General features: G+C 37.7%; 1 protein-coding gene across 11 annotated transcripts in view; it reads left to right on the top strand.

The window, feature by feature from the left end:
• NPAS3 (neuronal PAS domain protein 3) overlaps window positions 1-17,907 on the top strand; it is a 652,478-nt gene that overhangs the window by 189,810 nt on the left and 444,761 nt on the right. For 8 of the 11 annotated variants that reach the window (XM_082213453.1, XM_082213448.1, XM_082213455.1 and 5 more), the window contains 2 exons: window positions 6,676-6,920; window positions 7,030-7,080. In XM_082213453.1, coding sequence (XP_082069579.1) covers window positions 6,676-6,920; window positions 7,030-7,080 — 296 coding nt within the window. The remainder of the gene's footprint in view (window positions 1-6,675; window positions 6,921-7,029; window positions 7,081-17,907) is intronic. The other 3 variants (XM_082213452.1, XM_082213457.1, XM_082213450.1) reach the window with 1 other exon arrangement.

The following is a 17,907-nucleotide window of genomic DNA, read 5'->3' as shown; positions in this document are numbered from 1 at the left end:
TAGCTTCTCGGATATCTTTTTAATTAGAGCCCATAACTCAGATTCTTGGTATTTTAGGAAGATGAACAATACAAATTGAAGTACAGATATTTTTCAGTCAGCGCTCGGTTCAAAGGAAGCTTTTATACACAGATGAGGTTGCTAACAAATAGCATGTCATATGATAATGAGACTGTGTTTTCTTCAGTAATTTCACATTTGTAAACCACACTGCTGGGAAAGTAAGTGGAATGTTTATCTACTCTATTTTTACACTGACAAATCTCTGTTAAAGAGCAGGGTGCCTAACAGAGACAAAGCAAGTGTGTGTGTGTATATATATATAAAAGAAGTCTAAACTCTAAATCACTTATACAACACCTTCAAATACAATATATTACACTGGTTCAGTATTCTCATTTCCACACGAGTATTCTTTTTAATGGAGAAGACTTCAATTTATGTTTAAGAACAAATAAACTGTAGTACTTTGACAGCCGTTCACACTTAATTCTTTGCGTTAAACCAACAGCATTCTTTTCCACAAACATCCATTGTTAGGACAATGCTCTCAGACAGAATTTATGAGAAATGGAATTATGTTACCAAGGAGATAGCATTTACTATAATGAAGAGTAGATCCTGGAAAATGGCCCCTTTTACAGCAGCTCAGAACAGAGCCACAAAAGCAATTGATTGGTCTTGGCATTTAGTCTTATATCAGCTGTGTCATCCATTGCTTCAGGAGTGAGAACACTAATCTAAAGTGACATTTCTGTTCTGGCGGGCTTTTCTGCCCTGATGAAAGCAATTACTTCATTCTTAAATGATAATTTGCTGGAGTTTCAACCACTTTAATTGATAACTTTTTGTTCTGAGAACTTCAATTGTGAAGTGATTAGCTGATTTTGTAAATAGAAATTTAAGGTGTGAAATGTGCAAGTTGCTCTGAAATAAAAGTGCTCCTTACTCGAGGTAGTTCTTCCTAGCTAAATCTACACTTTTGCTGTATTTTACTATATTTTAGCTGCCAACTGGATGGTTCAAAAGGGGGATGATCCTTGTAGCATTTGGATCTTATATAAACAGCCACTATTACTGATTATGACATGGGCAATAGCAATTTATTTAATTGATGTTTGAAGCATACGTGCATTAATGCAAATAGATGGTTTATAAACAGAGAAACCTATAGCTAAAATCTCCCAAGGCCATTTCAATCCAGAAATACCTCAAATGATTGCTTGGAATTTAAGCATCATCTCTGCTCATATAAAATGTAGGCTGTAATTAAAATGATATTTAAAGCTTTGCAAAATCTGATTGTTAAAAGATAAATTACTAAAACATATGTTTTATTTTTCTTTGTATAGCTGAGGCATTTTAAATTGCACCCGGTTCTGTATTTTCTTGCAGAGAGCCAAAAAATGGTCATTTAATGTGTTAAATTGGAAATATAAAGCAAAAATGAAGGTCAAACTGATTTAGCACATCAAACAGTCTTTGTCAGCCAAGCTTAATATATCCTGAGTTTGTGGAACAAATGAAATTTTGCTGCTGTGTTACACTTTGCTTCCAAACAACCATTACAACTGGTTTTATATATTGTGTGAGCATCAGACCATCAAACAGTGCATCTTTACTGACGTGTTGCTGCAGTGATGATCTACAGCAGCAATCTGCCATTTATATAAGGGCAAAATGTGCATCTATATTTAGTTGTGAAATTGGCCTATTATACTCTTGATGTTTACAGAGGCTAACATAAATTAATGATGACAGCTATGAGCAGTGCATTAGTTAAGCAGCAGAGTTCTTACCTTGAACTTGAAGGTTCCAGCTTTAACTTCCAGCATATATGCCAGGCAGTTTTTTCCACACATTAAAGGGAAGCTTCTGAAACCATTACCTTTTCTTGGGCAGGATTAAAGAACTTCGTTTTGTGGCCCATGCCACTCTAGATAATAACAAATAATAGTTTTGTTTACGGATCTGCCTAAATTTTGCCCCTGAGAGGAAGCTGATATTTACAGCATTTTTTATTTGGTGGGGGAAGAATAATTAGGGATCTGAATAATTATTAATGCAAATGGCCAATCTGACCAAATCTGAAGTTTGCCCAGTAACCAGACTGAAAAGTTTGGCAGAGTAATGCAGTTTTTCTGGGGTTTATGTTGCTTAAAAAAAAAAAGTTTTTGTTTTTTTTAAAAAAAAGGTTTAACCCTCAAGTAAGTATTCGTATGCAGTTCATGTCAGAAGTGGTGAAGGTTCTGCAGCAACTATAGATTCCACTGTTAACTATGACCAGAGATCTGACAAGTATGCAGGTGTTCAAAGGTTTGTGAGTTAAAATGACGAAGGCTTTGATGAATTTTTAATAGTTGAATTTTTAATACAGGTTGGCCTTCTTTCTTTGAGCCTGCATTCCAGATTAATTGATAAATAGTAGAACTGTGCAGTGCTAGATTCTCCTAAGCAAACAAGTAGGGAAAATCTATAAAAAAAATCTGACCAGTTGACTTCTCCTTAGATCTTAGTTGTTGCATCTTTAAAGGAGAATTATGAAAGGCTTTTAACCTTACTCTTTTTCAGTGCAGAGACACTTTTTCCTCATTTTTTTGGAAAAAACACCACTTTTATAAAACAGAAATATTGCCTTAACAATTGTTGAACTCCTGAGTTCAGATGCCACCTGTATGAGATGCCATGGGGGTTTGTGCATTCTCTTTCCTTGGAGTTTATCTAGAGGCTAACAGTGTGAGTTTGTTGTAACAAATTGCAAAGCAACCTAAAGACTAACAAATTTAATGCGAAATACACCTTTGTAGGATGTTGTTGTTGTTTAGCTGTTTAGTCGTGTCCGACTCTTCGTGACCCCCTGGACCAGAGCACGCCAGGCACTCCTGTCTTCCACTGCCTCCCTCAGCTTGGTCAAACACATGTTTGTAGCTTCAAGAACACTGTCCAACCATCTCGACCTCTGTCGTCCCCTTTTCCTTGTGCCCTCAATATTTCCCAACATCTTTCGTAGGATAGAGCCCATTTTATTTTATTTGCTGAACCAAAAAGTTGTGGCTATTAACTACCTTAACTGCACACAACCTTTTCTCTCTCAGAGTCAGCTGCCATCAGATTATCTTGTTTCAAAATTAAATATTTGCTTGCATCCAACAGACAGAATGGCTTCAGTTTCATTTCCTTCCATGTTGAATTTGCCCCTAGAGACATAGGTAACCAAGTCAGCAACACCTCCTGCCAAGGAGGAACTAATAGATGACACCTGTACTCAGGGCTTTTTTTTCAGCCGGAACTTGCCGGAACTCAATTCCAGCACCTCTCAGGTGAGCGCCATTGCCATTGCAAGAGAACAAGCGAGGCACTCGTGGCGAGTTCCGGCACCTCTTTTTCTAGAAAAAGGGCAATGCCTGCACTTTAGGGATGTGCCCCCAGAGATAACCCAGTCTCCAGCACCTGATCCTTGTTCTGTGATATTTCTTAATCTCAATTTACCTTCAATTTATCCAAATGTATTATACCTCATCCCTACAAGGGGATTAGGACTCATACAACATCTGAACAGTCAGTGGCCTTTGAAACTGCCAGATACCACCTCAACCTCTTTTGTCAGTCTCATTTGGCAGCTTCTTATGTACAGATCTTCTGGTGTTGACTAGCGGTCCATTTCTTGCTCCATTTCTCCTGTAATTTCAGCTAGATGGCTGTGCTTTTTCAGGCCCAACATTACCACTGGGGAATTTCTACCACTATGATGATAGGAGCACTTAACATGATAATTATGCTGCCTTAAGTGATATTAGGAAATGTAAAGCAATTGCGACAGTCACAAGTGGTGCGTTCTTTGTCTTTGACTCATTATGATTCCTTCAGAAGATTCCAATTCTATCAAATAAATATCGGTATTAGGGGTTTCTTTTTGGAAATTAGACCAACAAGGCATATATATATATATATATATATATATATTGAATTTTAACAATACGGTACTGCAGCACATTAATCGGCAGAGAACTCCCCAACCCTGCAGCCCTTTCCTGACATCTGCCTTCATGCAAATGCCTTTTGCATTTCCACTTTTCTTTGCCCACGTCTACATGCTCTTTCTGACGGTGCCTGGGAAGGAGCCAGGAGCCAAGACAGGCAGCCATGATTAGCACTGCAAAAGAAAACACAGCCCTACATTGACTGCTCTTGCAATTCTTGCATCAAGGTTAGGAGACAAGGAGGGAAGTGGGACTGGCTGCCACCATGTCAGACAGCGCGTAGCCTTCTCTGCTTTTTAATGCTAGCTAATGCAAATGGGCACTAGATTAATGTACAAGCTGTGTCATTCCCATTGGCTTATGCCATTATATCATAGTCTCAACAACCTTTCAGCCCCTAGGGCCTTATTTTATGGTTATAGCCCTCCAAACCAATCACTATTTATTACAACTACAGTGCTGTCACTTCAAAAGACTTTTGGTAAGATGTGTAGAATATGGCAGGGTGACACTTCGCATTTCAGGAATAGCTGAATGAATTTTTGAATTTTCTCAGAATGGAAGGAGCAGTACCAAACAAAATGTTAGATGTCGTATTAAAAAGGCAATGTTAGCACAATATGAATATAAATATAATGTTTTATAATGGCATCTATCTGCCGTGTTTTAAACAAAACCGTTTGACTTTCTGGAAAAGTAAAACTGACTTGAGACTGGTTTATTATTGTGCTAAGAAAACTGCAACAAGTTAGCAAGACACACAAGGTTGGATCCAGACTTAGTCAACCTGATAGTAGGCACATTAAAATCAATGGGATGAGGTTTTCTACATGGGCACTTTCCCAGGAGTAATCTCTATTGAACTCAGTGGATCTTACTTCTGAGCATAGGATAACACTGTAACTGCCTAATTATGGCAGTAAACAGTAGTGCAGTGCACACAAATGTTCCTTTCATTGGGCTCAGTTGAGCCATCTTCTCTCTGGCTCCAAGTAAAAGTAATTTGTGAGTCAGTAGCCTATAGAGAACAGGGACTGTTGAATGGATATACACTGCTGTCATAGTAAATAATGTAGCAATGCACATGTTGCCAAGAAGGGGGAAAGGCTGGAGAAGGCTGAAGGGGTCTCATGTCAGTTCCCTCTCGTTAATGCATGGACTGCACCCTATATTTGCATATTAAAGCATGATTTTTGACTTTGCATTGTGGATGGTGAAATTCAAGAACTTCGCAGTTTGTCCTACAAATTTTTAATTTGATAAATCTATACTGCAGTGGAACAGATTCCTTTAATGTCATAATTAAAAGGACATAACTGAGTGAATGTGAAGGGGGACTATGCGTGCTGTATTGTGTTCAGGTTTTTTAGGATGAGTATAGCTGTGGTTGAAATTGTGGGAGGAACTGAAGGATACCATATTTGTAAGTTTGTTGGAGTAGTGAGAGAGGAAGTGTTTCAAAGTGACAATGACAGGTTTTAAAATAAATTGTTGGGTTAGAGCCAAATTATTGGGTTGGACTCCTCCTTCTGACAAAAAGACTCCTTCTGTCCAAAGAAGTGAAGCCTCTTCAGTCGAGAAAGAGACTTTGGATAAAACTCCCTATGATAGAAACATATGAACGAGCCTTGTGCAGAAACTTGTACAGAGTTGGACAATTGGTCCACCTAGCTCACGGTTGTCCAGACATTCCCTCATGGGCAAGTTTCTGAGGTTTCACATGCCAGTGGTGGGAGGGACCAAAGGCAAAAGTGAGTGGAGCAACTGATACGACTTTTTAAACCTTTGTACAGTCAGCTACATATCAGCAGCATACCCTCATACCTCTCCATCCATCCAAGCAAGCAAGAGGCATTATTCTACCTCAAGGAAACATTCTAGCCAGGGAAAACCACTTGGGTAGGGCATGGATCAGGGCTGGTGAGAGGCAAGGTTAGGTATGCAGTCTTGAGGCATGGATAGAAAGGTTCCCCACCTTTGTTCAATACAACCAGTTCTATACAATCAGTAGATCTCCAAAGCTTCATGTAACGGTCTTTTTCTAATTCTAACTGGAGATGCCAGAGACTGAACCCGAGACCTTTTCCAAGCATCTGTTTTGTGACTGAGCTGTGGATTCTCTTATTGTTTTTGGAGAAAGTGTGGCGTGACACAAGGAATTGTATTCTGTGAGCTAGTGGAGTTGAGAAGCAGCAGCTGCTACTCACCATACTGTACAACGGATGGCAACTCATGAGACTGAGTTTGCTAAGCAAACTTTGCAGCAAGTATTAGGGAAGTGAGGACTATGGTGCTGTTTGCAGAGCTATTGCTAAAATTGAAAGACAGTTAATAGTAATTAATGGATAGCATTATGCTTTATGCCAAACACACAGTCCCTCTGTACTGAAATATTTCCATCTGTCCTTTTATGGTATCATATTCTCAGTTTTATCGTTTGACATTTGGACAAAACATCTGTAGCAGAGTGGGATTTTATTTTTTTTAAAAAAGACATTGTGTATTATAACAAGTTACTTGTCGGTCATCTCTAGAAAGAGTACACACTCAATCAGGTTCAAAGAGTAAACTATAATTCAGTATTTTTCTCAAGCTTATATGTGCAAGAATTTCATGTCTGTATTTGGAAAATGTTTACATTAGAACTTTGACAGAACACAATATTGATGAATGCCCTACCCTATTCTTGTTTCAGTTTACAAGCCTTGAGAAAGGAAAAATCCCGAGATGCTGCTCGTTCTCGCCGGGGGAAGGAAAATTTTGAGTTCTATGAGCTGGCCAAATTGTTGCCACTCCCTGCAGCCATTACCAGCCAGCTTGACAAGGCATCCATCATCCGACTAACAATTAGCTATTTGAAGATGAGGGACTTTGCTAATCAGGGGGATCCGCCGTGGAACTTGCGAATGGAAGGACCACCACCCAACACATCAGTGAAAGGTATGAAGTTGGATGATCATAGTGTATGGAATGTGGCAGCCAGTACTGATCTCTAAATTGAAATGTTTACCATCCTTTCTTTTTTCCCTGCATATCAAATCCTTTAAAGGGATACAAATGTGGAAATCTGAGGTCTGCATGAGAAAGACACCATGTGAAGGTGAAATAAAACTCTTATTCTATTTATATTTTATTTTAAAACAGACATCTCAGCACAGCTATTGTACTGAGAAAATGAATTTTAAGTATGCATTTTTTATAGTTCAACCCAGAGTTAAATGCCTCTGAATCCATTGAAGATCTGTGATCTTAAGCACACTTAATTCTGTGTTGGATTGTAGTCATGTAGTGCAATCCCTATGCATGTTTCTTTGGAAGTAAGCTCCACTGTGTTCAGAAGGGATTTCTCATAAGTAAGTTTCCATAGGATTTCAGCCCTACAATTTTCACACTTCTGACTGAAAAAAATGCCGCTGTATGTCACTGTGAAAGAGGAAAGTCTGTTAGTTTGTTGGATCCTGTGTACAGAGATAACAATTATAATGATCTTAAGCTATTTATTATTTCATAACTCAACAGATAGGAAAGCAATTTCTCAAAAAACTGCCTGAAATTATAAGGAATTAAATCATTTAATTGAGCATAAATGCAAACCAGATATTAAAAAGGACCCAAAATTGGGTACAAACACTTCTATTTATACATTATGTCACCAAAGTTAAGTTACTAGAACCCAAAGCAGAGTTCAGGTATTAGGTTATTGTTTGTTTCACTGTGTGTTATGAACTTGTGTGAACCTAAAATGTACTTTATAGCTTCTTATCTATAACTAAAGTCCACATTTTTAACAAATTGTGAGTTATATATAAAATGTGTGAAAGGCTCCCCTCCTCATGTTCATAGCCCATTACTTTAGTGCACTGATTCGAATCCGGACTCTTGAGTGACAAGGATTTTTTGTAACTTACTCCACGTGCATGACATTACCACACTCTACATCTATATCAAATTCAGGAAAGAGTTTCTTGTGATGGAGGTGAAAGGGGTCAGAAGCGGGGAAGTTTTAAGTGCTCAGGCATATTTCTCATGCTCTCCTTTGGGTGATGGTGAGCATGAAATTTAAAAAAGAAAAGGATGACTCACTTTTGAAAGCTTTCTTAAATAATCCCTGTTAGTAAATACAACAGGATTCTGTCCAGTTTTTCTTACTTTAGTCACTCATTTTTTTATGCATAACTGTGTTTCTGAAGCATATACTGTGCTGTGCTGTTTAACCCTGTGTGCAATAAATAGTGTTTTTTACACAACGGATAAGAGTGTAAATTTATTTCTGATTTTTTTTTAAATCAGCACTGGACAGCTGTCTTCAGAGTAAAAACTATTTCTAACTACAGTGGTAGCTGTGCAGTACAGAACAGTCTCATTTGGACATAATACTGCTCTTGTTTCCCTCACCTCCTTTGGCGTAGCCATGAGGAGATAAAATAAGGTTGCCATATATCTGGAATTTCCTGGACATATCCAGAATACTGCAGCCGCAAGCAGCGTCCGGACAGAAATCAGCTAAATGTCCAGAAAAAGAAACCTTTCTGTCCAGATTTTCACTTTTTGAAATATGGCAACCCTAGATCAGAAGCATTTGCTTCCATTTTCAGTTAACCAGTTTGTTATTATGTCCAAACTGGGAACTGTGATTATTTTAAACTGTGATTTATCCAGCCAAGTCACTATCTCTTGAAGCTGGCTTGCTTTGACAAGCCATAGTTAAAACTAACCACAGTTTGTCTCAGCTTGTGCATCACAAGAAACTGGTTTGTTGAAAACAGAAGCAAATGCTTCCAATCGCCTCATGGAGAGGACGAGAGGGAAGGGAGAAGTGCAGGAGACTGAGACTTATTCACATAACACTAAACAGTATTCCAACTGTTCCCAAGTATTCCAACAAAAAGAAAATTTTATTTGAATCTGAAATAAGGAATGCAGAAGATGATGTAGCATTTAATGTTCTTACCTAGGAACTAGAAATCGTAACGTTTATGTGGATTGGCACCTGTATGTTTCAGTTGATTCTATGTTCTAATAATGGTGATGTTCTCTATACTGTTGTGAATACCAGGCCTAGAGCAGAGTAGTTGCAACCACTTCCTGTATGTCAAAAGCTAGGTTGGTTCTAAAACAAGCCTATGGTTCTCAAGCCATCCGAGTTCTCCGTTTGACAGTCTGATAAATATTTTTACATTCATATAAAGAGTATGTACTTGGATTTACGTGATCGGCAGAACCTGTGTACTTGAGTTTTGAATTCGGGGCAAAGCTAGAATAATCTCTCTTGAAGTTGCAGGTCCAAATAAGTTTTGCAATTGGTTTCAAGAGGGATATGTTCAAAAAGGGTACGATGTATTTCACTTTTTATTCAGCTGAATAAATTGTGTTCCATTGTAGTCCCGAAATATTTTTTATTTCCTCTATTTAGGAAATTAGCTGACATAATTAAATATAGGTTAGTAAGATGTTTGCTCACAACAGAAGTGGTTTATAAAGGAAAGACAGGGCTCCCAAACCTATATTTATCTCATATTAAGGAAGAGAAATGGGATATTTGGAAAGGACAGGCAATAGCAAACAGGTTGGGGCTGCTTAATCTGTCTTCACACACCCTTCTGGATGTTTTAAACTAATTTTTAACCCAAATGAAACTCTGAAACCAGAAGTGAGCTTAACTGAAGGGGAAAGGCCTGTGGACGTTTTCCAGGGTAGAGAGGGGAGAAAATAAGGTTGTGGTGGAGCACAGCATTCTCCTGTAAGTGCCTTGTATTCCTGTTGCTTTATGGGCTTGGGAGCACACTTTTGCTGAGATACCCTCCCCGTTTGTGACCTGTATTATAGCCTCTTTAACTTGCTTCAGTAATCTGAAACTGTGTTTGCAAACCCTTTAGCACTGTGGAGCGCCTGTTACTTCTGCTCTCTGCTTCTGGTAATCTGGATTGGATGGGCTGAACCGTCCAGTCTAATAGCCTTTTGGTCCTTTCCTGTTGTATGATTAGCAAAGAGATTGCCTCTCCACCTTAAATTACTCTTTCCTTTGAAAAACACTCTGTGTGGGATTTCTGTTTCAAGTGGTGTGGTTCTGTGGGAGTTAAATAGGCATTTGGAGCAAGAATATTGATAGCCAGAAAATGGAGAGGAGCAAAAGTACATTTGAATGTACAAAAATGGTTTAATGTAATTTTTCACTTTCTGAAAAATTGACACCAATGGTTAAATGACAAAAAAAACCCTAAGAGACCTTCATGGTCTAAGAGACTGGTGGTTGTTTATCCAGCACACAAAGGCTGCAGGACAAAGTACTGACCACATTCTACAATATATAGTTGTGTTAGCATCTTCCTTTATATTGACATTAGCAACTTTGGGATTCTCTCCCCTTCTGTGGTTACATGAACCTTGCTATTATTCTTTAGATCTGAACTATGCTTTCAGGTTGTGCAAAAGAGGGTGGGAGAGTGGGATGTTTAATTTGTATTTTTTCTCTTTTTAGTATGTAACTTAATTTACATTTTTGCAAGTATAAAACTCAGTAAAATTAAAATAAAACAAAACAACCTTTTCTTTGTAATTGGAAGGTTTATAAAACCAGTTCTTAGAAGGTTATTTGAAATCATATAAAACACACACTATTGCATTATTTTGGTAAATGACATTAGGTTTTATGTGAGAAGCTGCTACATGTGGGATCAGCTCATCAGTGTCTAAGTTTCTTTTCTTCACTAGTTTTATTTGAATATAAACCCGTTACATATTACGGACATCTTTTTGAAATTATACCAAATATATAAGACATAAAAATACATTAATTCTCATGTAGCATGGTATTCTATTTCTATTTTGAATGGATAAATAATTTCATAAATATCCTGCAGCAGTATAACAATATGGCTCCTAAAACTACAATAAAAGCACTGGGCTTTGGCTTGGAATCAGCCTGATCCCCTCTTTGCTTTTCCTTCTGTGATGGAACCCCTATTTGGGGACTTCCCTGTGTTTTTCTGGCCCATGTAGGACCAGTCTGGATAGTTGGCCTTGGTGAAGATTTGACGTTTTCTCCCCCCAAACAGTTTTTGATCTGGGCTTCCACTGAAATGAGGCTGCATTTTAAGTTGTATTTTAATCAACTGTTTTTATACCTGATGTTATGAGCCTGGTCTTGGCTGGGGAGGGTGGGATATAAATAAAATTTATTATTATTGTTGTTGTTATTATTATTATTATTCTCAGTACTTTGTGTCTGCCCAAGTAGGCTCCTAAAGGCATTTGGAGAATGCATGAGAAATACTTATGCTGTATAAACCATGGCTATTTGAAACAATGAGATGGCTGTTCTTGTTAATAATTCCATATACAAGCTTAGTTTTAGATTTGTCCCTGATGACTATAGCAATTTAATCATTTTAATTTAGAGCTTCAGAAAGGTGCTTTGCTCTGCCCTGTCTACAAAGGCTGATGAATTTGTTTTCTTATGCATGTTTTGTATGGATTATTCCAAGTTGCGCTTGCAGAAAGAACATTCAGGTGACACTGTGTAATATTTCCCAAGTCAATTACTTCATGGAAATGATATGTTAAACAATTGCAAAGCAAGAGATAGTTTCCGCCATTGTTTTTAGAAAGATATGTATTGTTCCAGATCAAATATACATTATTCAAGGAATGACCATGCATTTCCAGCTGTGGTTCAGCTAAATAACTGATTATTGTAACCTTTAAAGAAATTTCATTGTCATTACTATTGGTTTAAGCACTTCTCTATTCATAGTAATCTTTGTTTGGAGGACATCTAGAAAACATTTTATCTTTTATTAATCTGAAAAGCAATAGCCATTGAGATGACATTTGCTAACGCTAGATAATTTTTCTAGTATAGCAGACTTCAGCTCTCCCCCCACACCCAGTCATTGTTACTTGGGGAATAGAAGCAACTGACTGCAATAATATACTCGTTTTGCAGTAGTTGACTTCAAGATCAAGATAAAATTATCCCATAATGCAGATTCATGTCAGATATAATACTAAAGAAATATGTAATAATATGATATTCATTCTATGTATAGGAAACAGAGATCTAATTTAAACAGAACAATTATGTGGCTAGTACATACTTAGGACAAACTGTTATTATCAATGTGACTGTTAAAAGATCTGTCATACCCATTATTTTAGCCTCATATGTCATATTCTGTTGTATTCTAAATATTAATTTTGGAAGGTGAATATATGTTCTAGTTCTGCCATGAACCTGGAATTGTAAACGTACAACTACCTTCACATAGAATTTTGAGTTTTGTTTTTCAAATGACACTCAGTACCAAATTCACTAATAACCTTGGACTTGGAAATGCATTTGGCGTTTAAAGTAGGAACCATAGAATTCAAGATTGCTTTAAAAAATCTGTCATCAGATTCATTCTGAATCTAAATAGGGATGCATAACATACCAGATCACACACACAGATCTTCCCAGAGGCCTCCGGGTCCTGGAAAACCTCCATAATATAGCATGTTTTAGAAGCCATAGCCTGATTTCAAGGGATGTCCTCTAGCCAATCTAGAAGTAATTAGAAAAAGGAATGGGAATGGTCTAGTAAAGACCTCAGCAGGAATAGAAGCTTTCAGGCCCTGACAGAGCCACATGACTGGCATTTAGGTATGTCTAGCATGCCCAATGTGCCTGGCATGCTCTGGTCCAAGGGGGTCACAAAGAGTCGGACACGACTAAACAACAAAGCATGCTAAATGGATCCCAGAAGAGTCCCAATATGGCAGGAACCTTCAGGAGCTCCTCAATATTCTGGTGTGGAGAAATATTTCACGGAATTCTCTTGGATGGATGGTTCATCATTAATTGTTGCATTAATCTTTTCTATTTGTGGCCCCACAACTACCCACAGTTCCCACAGCATGACAGATGTAACTACTCCCTCTCGCTGCTATTATTCATGAATCCTCATAATATTCATATGTAAGATCAAAGCAAGTAGACCTTCTAATGAGTCTTGCTGGTATTCTTCTTTAGAGCTGCAATGTTGATATTAAAGGTAGACTAAATTATTTGGCCCAAACTTTTCATCTGCTTTGGAGGCGAGATGAAGATTCCCCCCACAGATTGTAATATGTGGACTTGCCTATAATCAACTACTTTTTATCTGGAGCAGCTTACCTTTATTGAAGACGAGGCTGCATAGGGTTATGCCCTGTGCCCATTTTTGTCCAAAGAACCGGGGCAGGTGAGCAAGAATGCCCAGGAGAGCACTGTGTTGAGACTGCATCCTTACCATTGGACTATTGTCTGGCAAGTGGCTATCTAGTCCAGATGGCCATTCAAGGAAGGGCAGTCCACCACCGCTCATGGTTCCACTGTCAAACAGCTCTTACCATGAGAAAGTTCTTCCTGATGTTTAGTTGGAATCTCCTTTCTTGTAACTTGAATCCATTGGTTTGGGTCCTACAACATTTGTTTCCTTTGCAGATGTGTTCCAAATAACTTATGAAACTAATAACATACGATACACTGAAATGTCATGTGCTTTCAGTGGGGTCTAGCTCTTGAGGTTACTGAATGGGGCTGATATTTTGGTGGGCTAATGATGCAGATTTCAGCTAAGCAACCACAGAAGTAGCATACTGCTTTACAAGGTAATAAAATGATTCATCCTAATGAGGGAATCAACTCCCCAGTGAGAAGAATTAGAGGAACAGTTATTTTTGTTACCACTTGGTAGTTTTTGAAAAGCTTATTTTAAGTATAATTTATAAGAAAATTATATTCATGTTCACAAAGAGTTATGAATGGGTGGGCCTAGATTCCGTTCCAAACTGAACTTATGTTTGTGTCTTTGAGTTGCTACTGAAATGGAAAGTTGTGGCAGTGAAGTGGAAGAACTTGTACAGCTGTTCAATTTGTACATCTTTCCCAATACAGTAGTACCTCGGGTTAAGTACTTAATTCGTTCTGGAGGTCCGTTCTTAACCTGAAACTGTTCTTAACCTGAAGCACCACTTTAGCTAATGGGGCCTCCTGCTACTGTCGCGCCACCGGAGCACGATTTTTGTTCTCATCCTGAAGCAAATTTCTTAACCCGAGGTAATATTTCTGGGTTAGCGGAGTCTGTAACCTGAAGCGTATGTACCCCGAGGTACCACTGTATGATTTGGGCATGCCTTTTGGATCTTTGGTTATTGGTGTTTTTTCTGTTCTGTTCTGTTCTTTTCTGTTCTTCTCTTCTCTTTTTTTTCTTTTTTTAATTAAAAAAGTGTCTGAGAATAAGAAATAAGGCAGGTTCTAAATTTAAAGCAAATGTTTTAAAATGCATGAATGACTAGCATCTGGTGTTTTTGCCAGTTTGGGGGAAGATAGCTAAAGGGCCAGGTTCAAGGTGAATCAGAATGTAGTATTGTTGGGATCTAATCTTGACAGCACCGATAACCCTGACACAGGCACAAGTTAAGAAAAACGTGATTTTGACCTCCCCCCCCCAAAAAAAAAACGTGGAGCAACTGGTTGCTAAACACTTTTAATTCTGAGAATCACAGCCTTTCTGACTTAGCAATAATTGTTATGGCGATGCCAACAGATCAATCCAACAATGTTAGAGAAAAGGCAGAACTTATGGATGTACATGCTGGACCCATTAACACTGCCTGGCCTCAAGCTGGGGGATAGCACCAGCATCTCCTAGCTATGGCGAATCAAGGCCACCTGAGCATTTCATCCTTAGAAGCTCTGTAACTTCCACCTTGGAAAAAGCATTTTTTTTGCCACAGCAACAGATGGAGGAAGATGCAGAAATGTTTTACTACTACTACTACTTCGGAAACCAAAGCACGGCTTCTGATTGGCTGCATGAAGTTCCTTCAGCCAATTGGAAGCTGCAGAAGCCCCGTCGGATGTTCGGCTTCCAAAAATAGTTCGCAAACCGGAACACTCACTTGTGAGTTTGTGGCGTTTGGGAGCCAAAACGTTCGAGAATTAAGCTGTTCGGAAACCAAGGTACAAGTGTGTTAGAATTTTAAAATTATGTTTTGTTAGTCATTATTTTTATACTTGCACACAGAGAGATTCCTTGAAATCAAGTGATTTAAATTCATTGAATTCCAGGCTTAGGCAAACTCAGCCCTCCAGATCTTTTGGGACTACAACTCCCATCATCCCTAGCTAACAGGACCAGTGGTCAGGGATGATGGGAGTTGTAGTCCTAAAAAAACATCTAAAGGGCCGAGTTTGCCTATGCCTAGTTTAAAATGAATCAACAAAGAGAGTTAGTTAGAACTGACCCATAATTTTTATATGGACCCATAATTTATATAAATTTTATGAAGAAAGGATTTAAGATTACTGCTGTTTATCCAAATTAAATAAAACATTTTTTTCCTCTGAATTGATTGATTCTAACTAATCTGAAGTCCTTTTCATGTTCAGGGTATGATAAGAAATCACTAAATGTACTCTTGTGCATGACTGCCTGTTTGATTCTCTCTTTGGATTAGTTGAATGCACCTCATAGACATGTTTTAGTTGTCATTTCTGCTTTCATTTGTCTCAAATGGAAACAGTGGCTTTTGTTTCCTATGGGTCATTGCCACATGGATGTGCAGAATTGCCTGCCACACTTCATTCATCATCCGTATCACACAGATAAGCAATACATACACATTTTGTTCTGATTATTTACACACAATTCAGTGAATACACATTTTTAAACAGTGAATTTGTTTAGAATTATCCTGATGACCATTTTGTATGTTAATTTTTTATGTTAACCAGTTCATGGAGACTTAGGAGATGCAAAGTCAAGCATTCCTGCGGTGTTGCATTTTAAAAACTGAAATTAACCATAATGAAATTTCCAATAAGTCCAGATCTCTCCATTTCATGCTTTCAAATGATAACAGTTCATGTTTAACAGTGATACACAGATATATATCTATGCATTTTACCAAATAATCTTACTATAAATCTCGATCCTCCTTCAACCTGAATTAGATACCCCAAAGACTTAGAAAAATAAGTACATTGGGCTATATGTACAAGCAGAAGGAGCTCATCCATATCAGTCTGCCTGTTTCTTAAAATCTTTGGAGGAGGAGAGGGCATTATGTGGCAACATGAGATAAAGCCTTCTCTGTGGCAGTGCCCTGTTTGTAGAACACTCCCTTTACATATTGCTATCATTTTGGCAACTAGTTATATGTATTTTTAATGCATTCTTTAAAATAAAAAAATCAGTTGGTAACTGTAGCCTGCTGTGATCTTTCTAGCTGCTCTTATTTCTTAGGTGGTTCGTTTATTGTTGTTTATTTTATAATTTTGGTTGTTTGGTTCTTTTATATGTTTTGTATCCCACTTAGATGAAGGGCAGATTTTAAATATTTTAAATAAATAATCCAATTTTCAATTCAGAATGGATTGTTTAGCTGTACAAGTGGTGCTGTGGAAACTTCAAAGATACTTCCAGCTGTGTGTAGAGTTTTCCTCATGCACAGGTTGCTATGTAGGATTGCAGCCCTAGTTAATAAAAGTATTATAGCCTAAGGACAAACCTTCTAAGAAAAAAATAAACACAAACTGTAAAGTATCAACTGACATTTAATTATTTAAGTGACCCAAAATGTACAGTATGTTCAGTTCTTATCGAAATTTTAGTAGTTTCCTCAGCCAGCTTTTTTTTCTGCATTTGCAAAAATGTTGTTCAAGAAACAAGGAAATCTTATATGAATCTTGCCAATCAGTTTTGGCATGTATTTGTTATTCCCTTCCTTTTTTAAAAAATGATATTTATTAAGCATTTTAAAGTTACAGAAAAAACAAAAAGACAAAGGGGAAAAAAAGGGAAAAACAAACAGCAATTAAACAATACAAATCGATAAAAATCAAAAGCAAAAAGCAAAACCAAAACACATAACACATCAAAATCAAAAAACAAAAGTAAACCACAAAAAATTAAAAACAGATCCAATATTCTCAAATCCTTTACTGTCATTACCTTATTTCATCGACCTCCTCACACCTCCCTTTTTTGTATTCTAGTTATTAATTATCACAGCAAATCCTTCCCATTTTTCATAATATTCTGTCATTAAATTACCTTAATCTATTTTAACCTTATCTTACTATAAAAAACCCTAAAACTTAAATCTTATTTATACCAATTTCTCATAACCATAACATATTCTTGCATAGTTCTTTTTAACATTTCTGCTAAAGCCAAATAATTTCGTTCCAACATTTTTTCTAATACTCATTGATTTTACAAAACAATCCTAAATAATTTTTTTTTAAAACTTTCTTCCAATCTTCATCCAACATCTCTTCCTCCTGGTCCTGGGTTTTGTCAGTCCTTTCTATCCCATCCATCTAGTTCATTAACCTGGTAATCTTATGTCCGAGGCCCTTAAGTCTCTTCCATGTCCCTTCCGCAGATCTTCTTCATATTTATACCTGTACTTTACTTTGTCTCCTGGTCCTTTCACTCGTGGAAACTCCAACTTGACAGTATTTTTGTCCCTTCTCGACAGATCAGCCCCTTTTCCATAGTCCACACTGAACTCCATTAAAAGCATGTTTCAAGGTCCCTCCAGAGTTGAGGACCCCCACAACCCCAAACTCCTCACAGCCCATTGCCAGACTTGAAAAGTCAAGACATCCCTGCATAGGGGGGTCTATCCCGCCCCCCATCTCCAAGCCAAACAAAACTCTATCTCTCCAAACCCTTCCTGTCTTCATTTTCATCTCTCACTTTCCTGTCCATGATTGCTATATTCTTGAACACAATGCCTACACCTCAAAAAACTGTCATCTGCAGGTGGTTTCAATGAGTTGAAGTGACTACATAGGACACTTGAAGGGCCATAGCCCAGTTTCAAGCTGGTAAATAAATTGGCTGGGTGTGGACTAGATAACCCTAAGAGTCCCTCCCAACTCTACAATTCTATG

This window comes from Podarcis vaucheri, assembly GCF_965113315.1.
Source record: "Podarcis vaucheri genome assembly, chromosome: 1".
Classification (NCBI taxonomy): Eukaryota; Metazoa; Chordata; class Lepidosauria; order Squamata; family Lacertidae; genus Podarcis; species Podarcis vaucheri.
The sequence above is the reverse complement of the archived record's forward strand: the minus strand, read 5'-3'. Positions and strand labels throughout refer to the sequence as shown.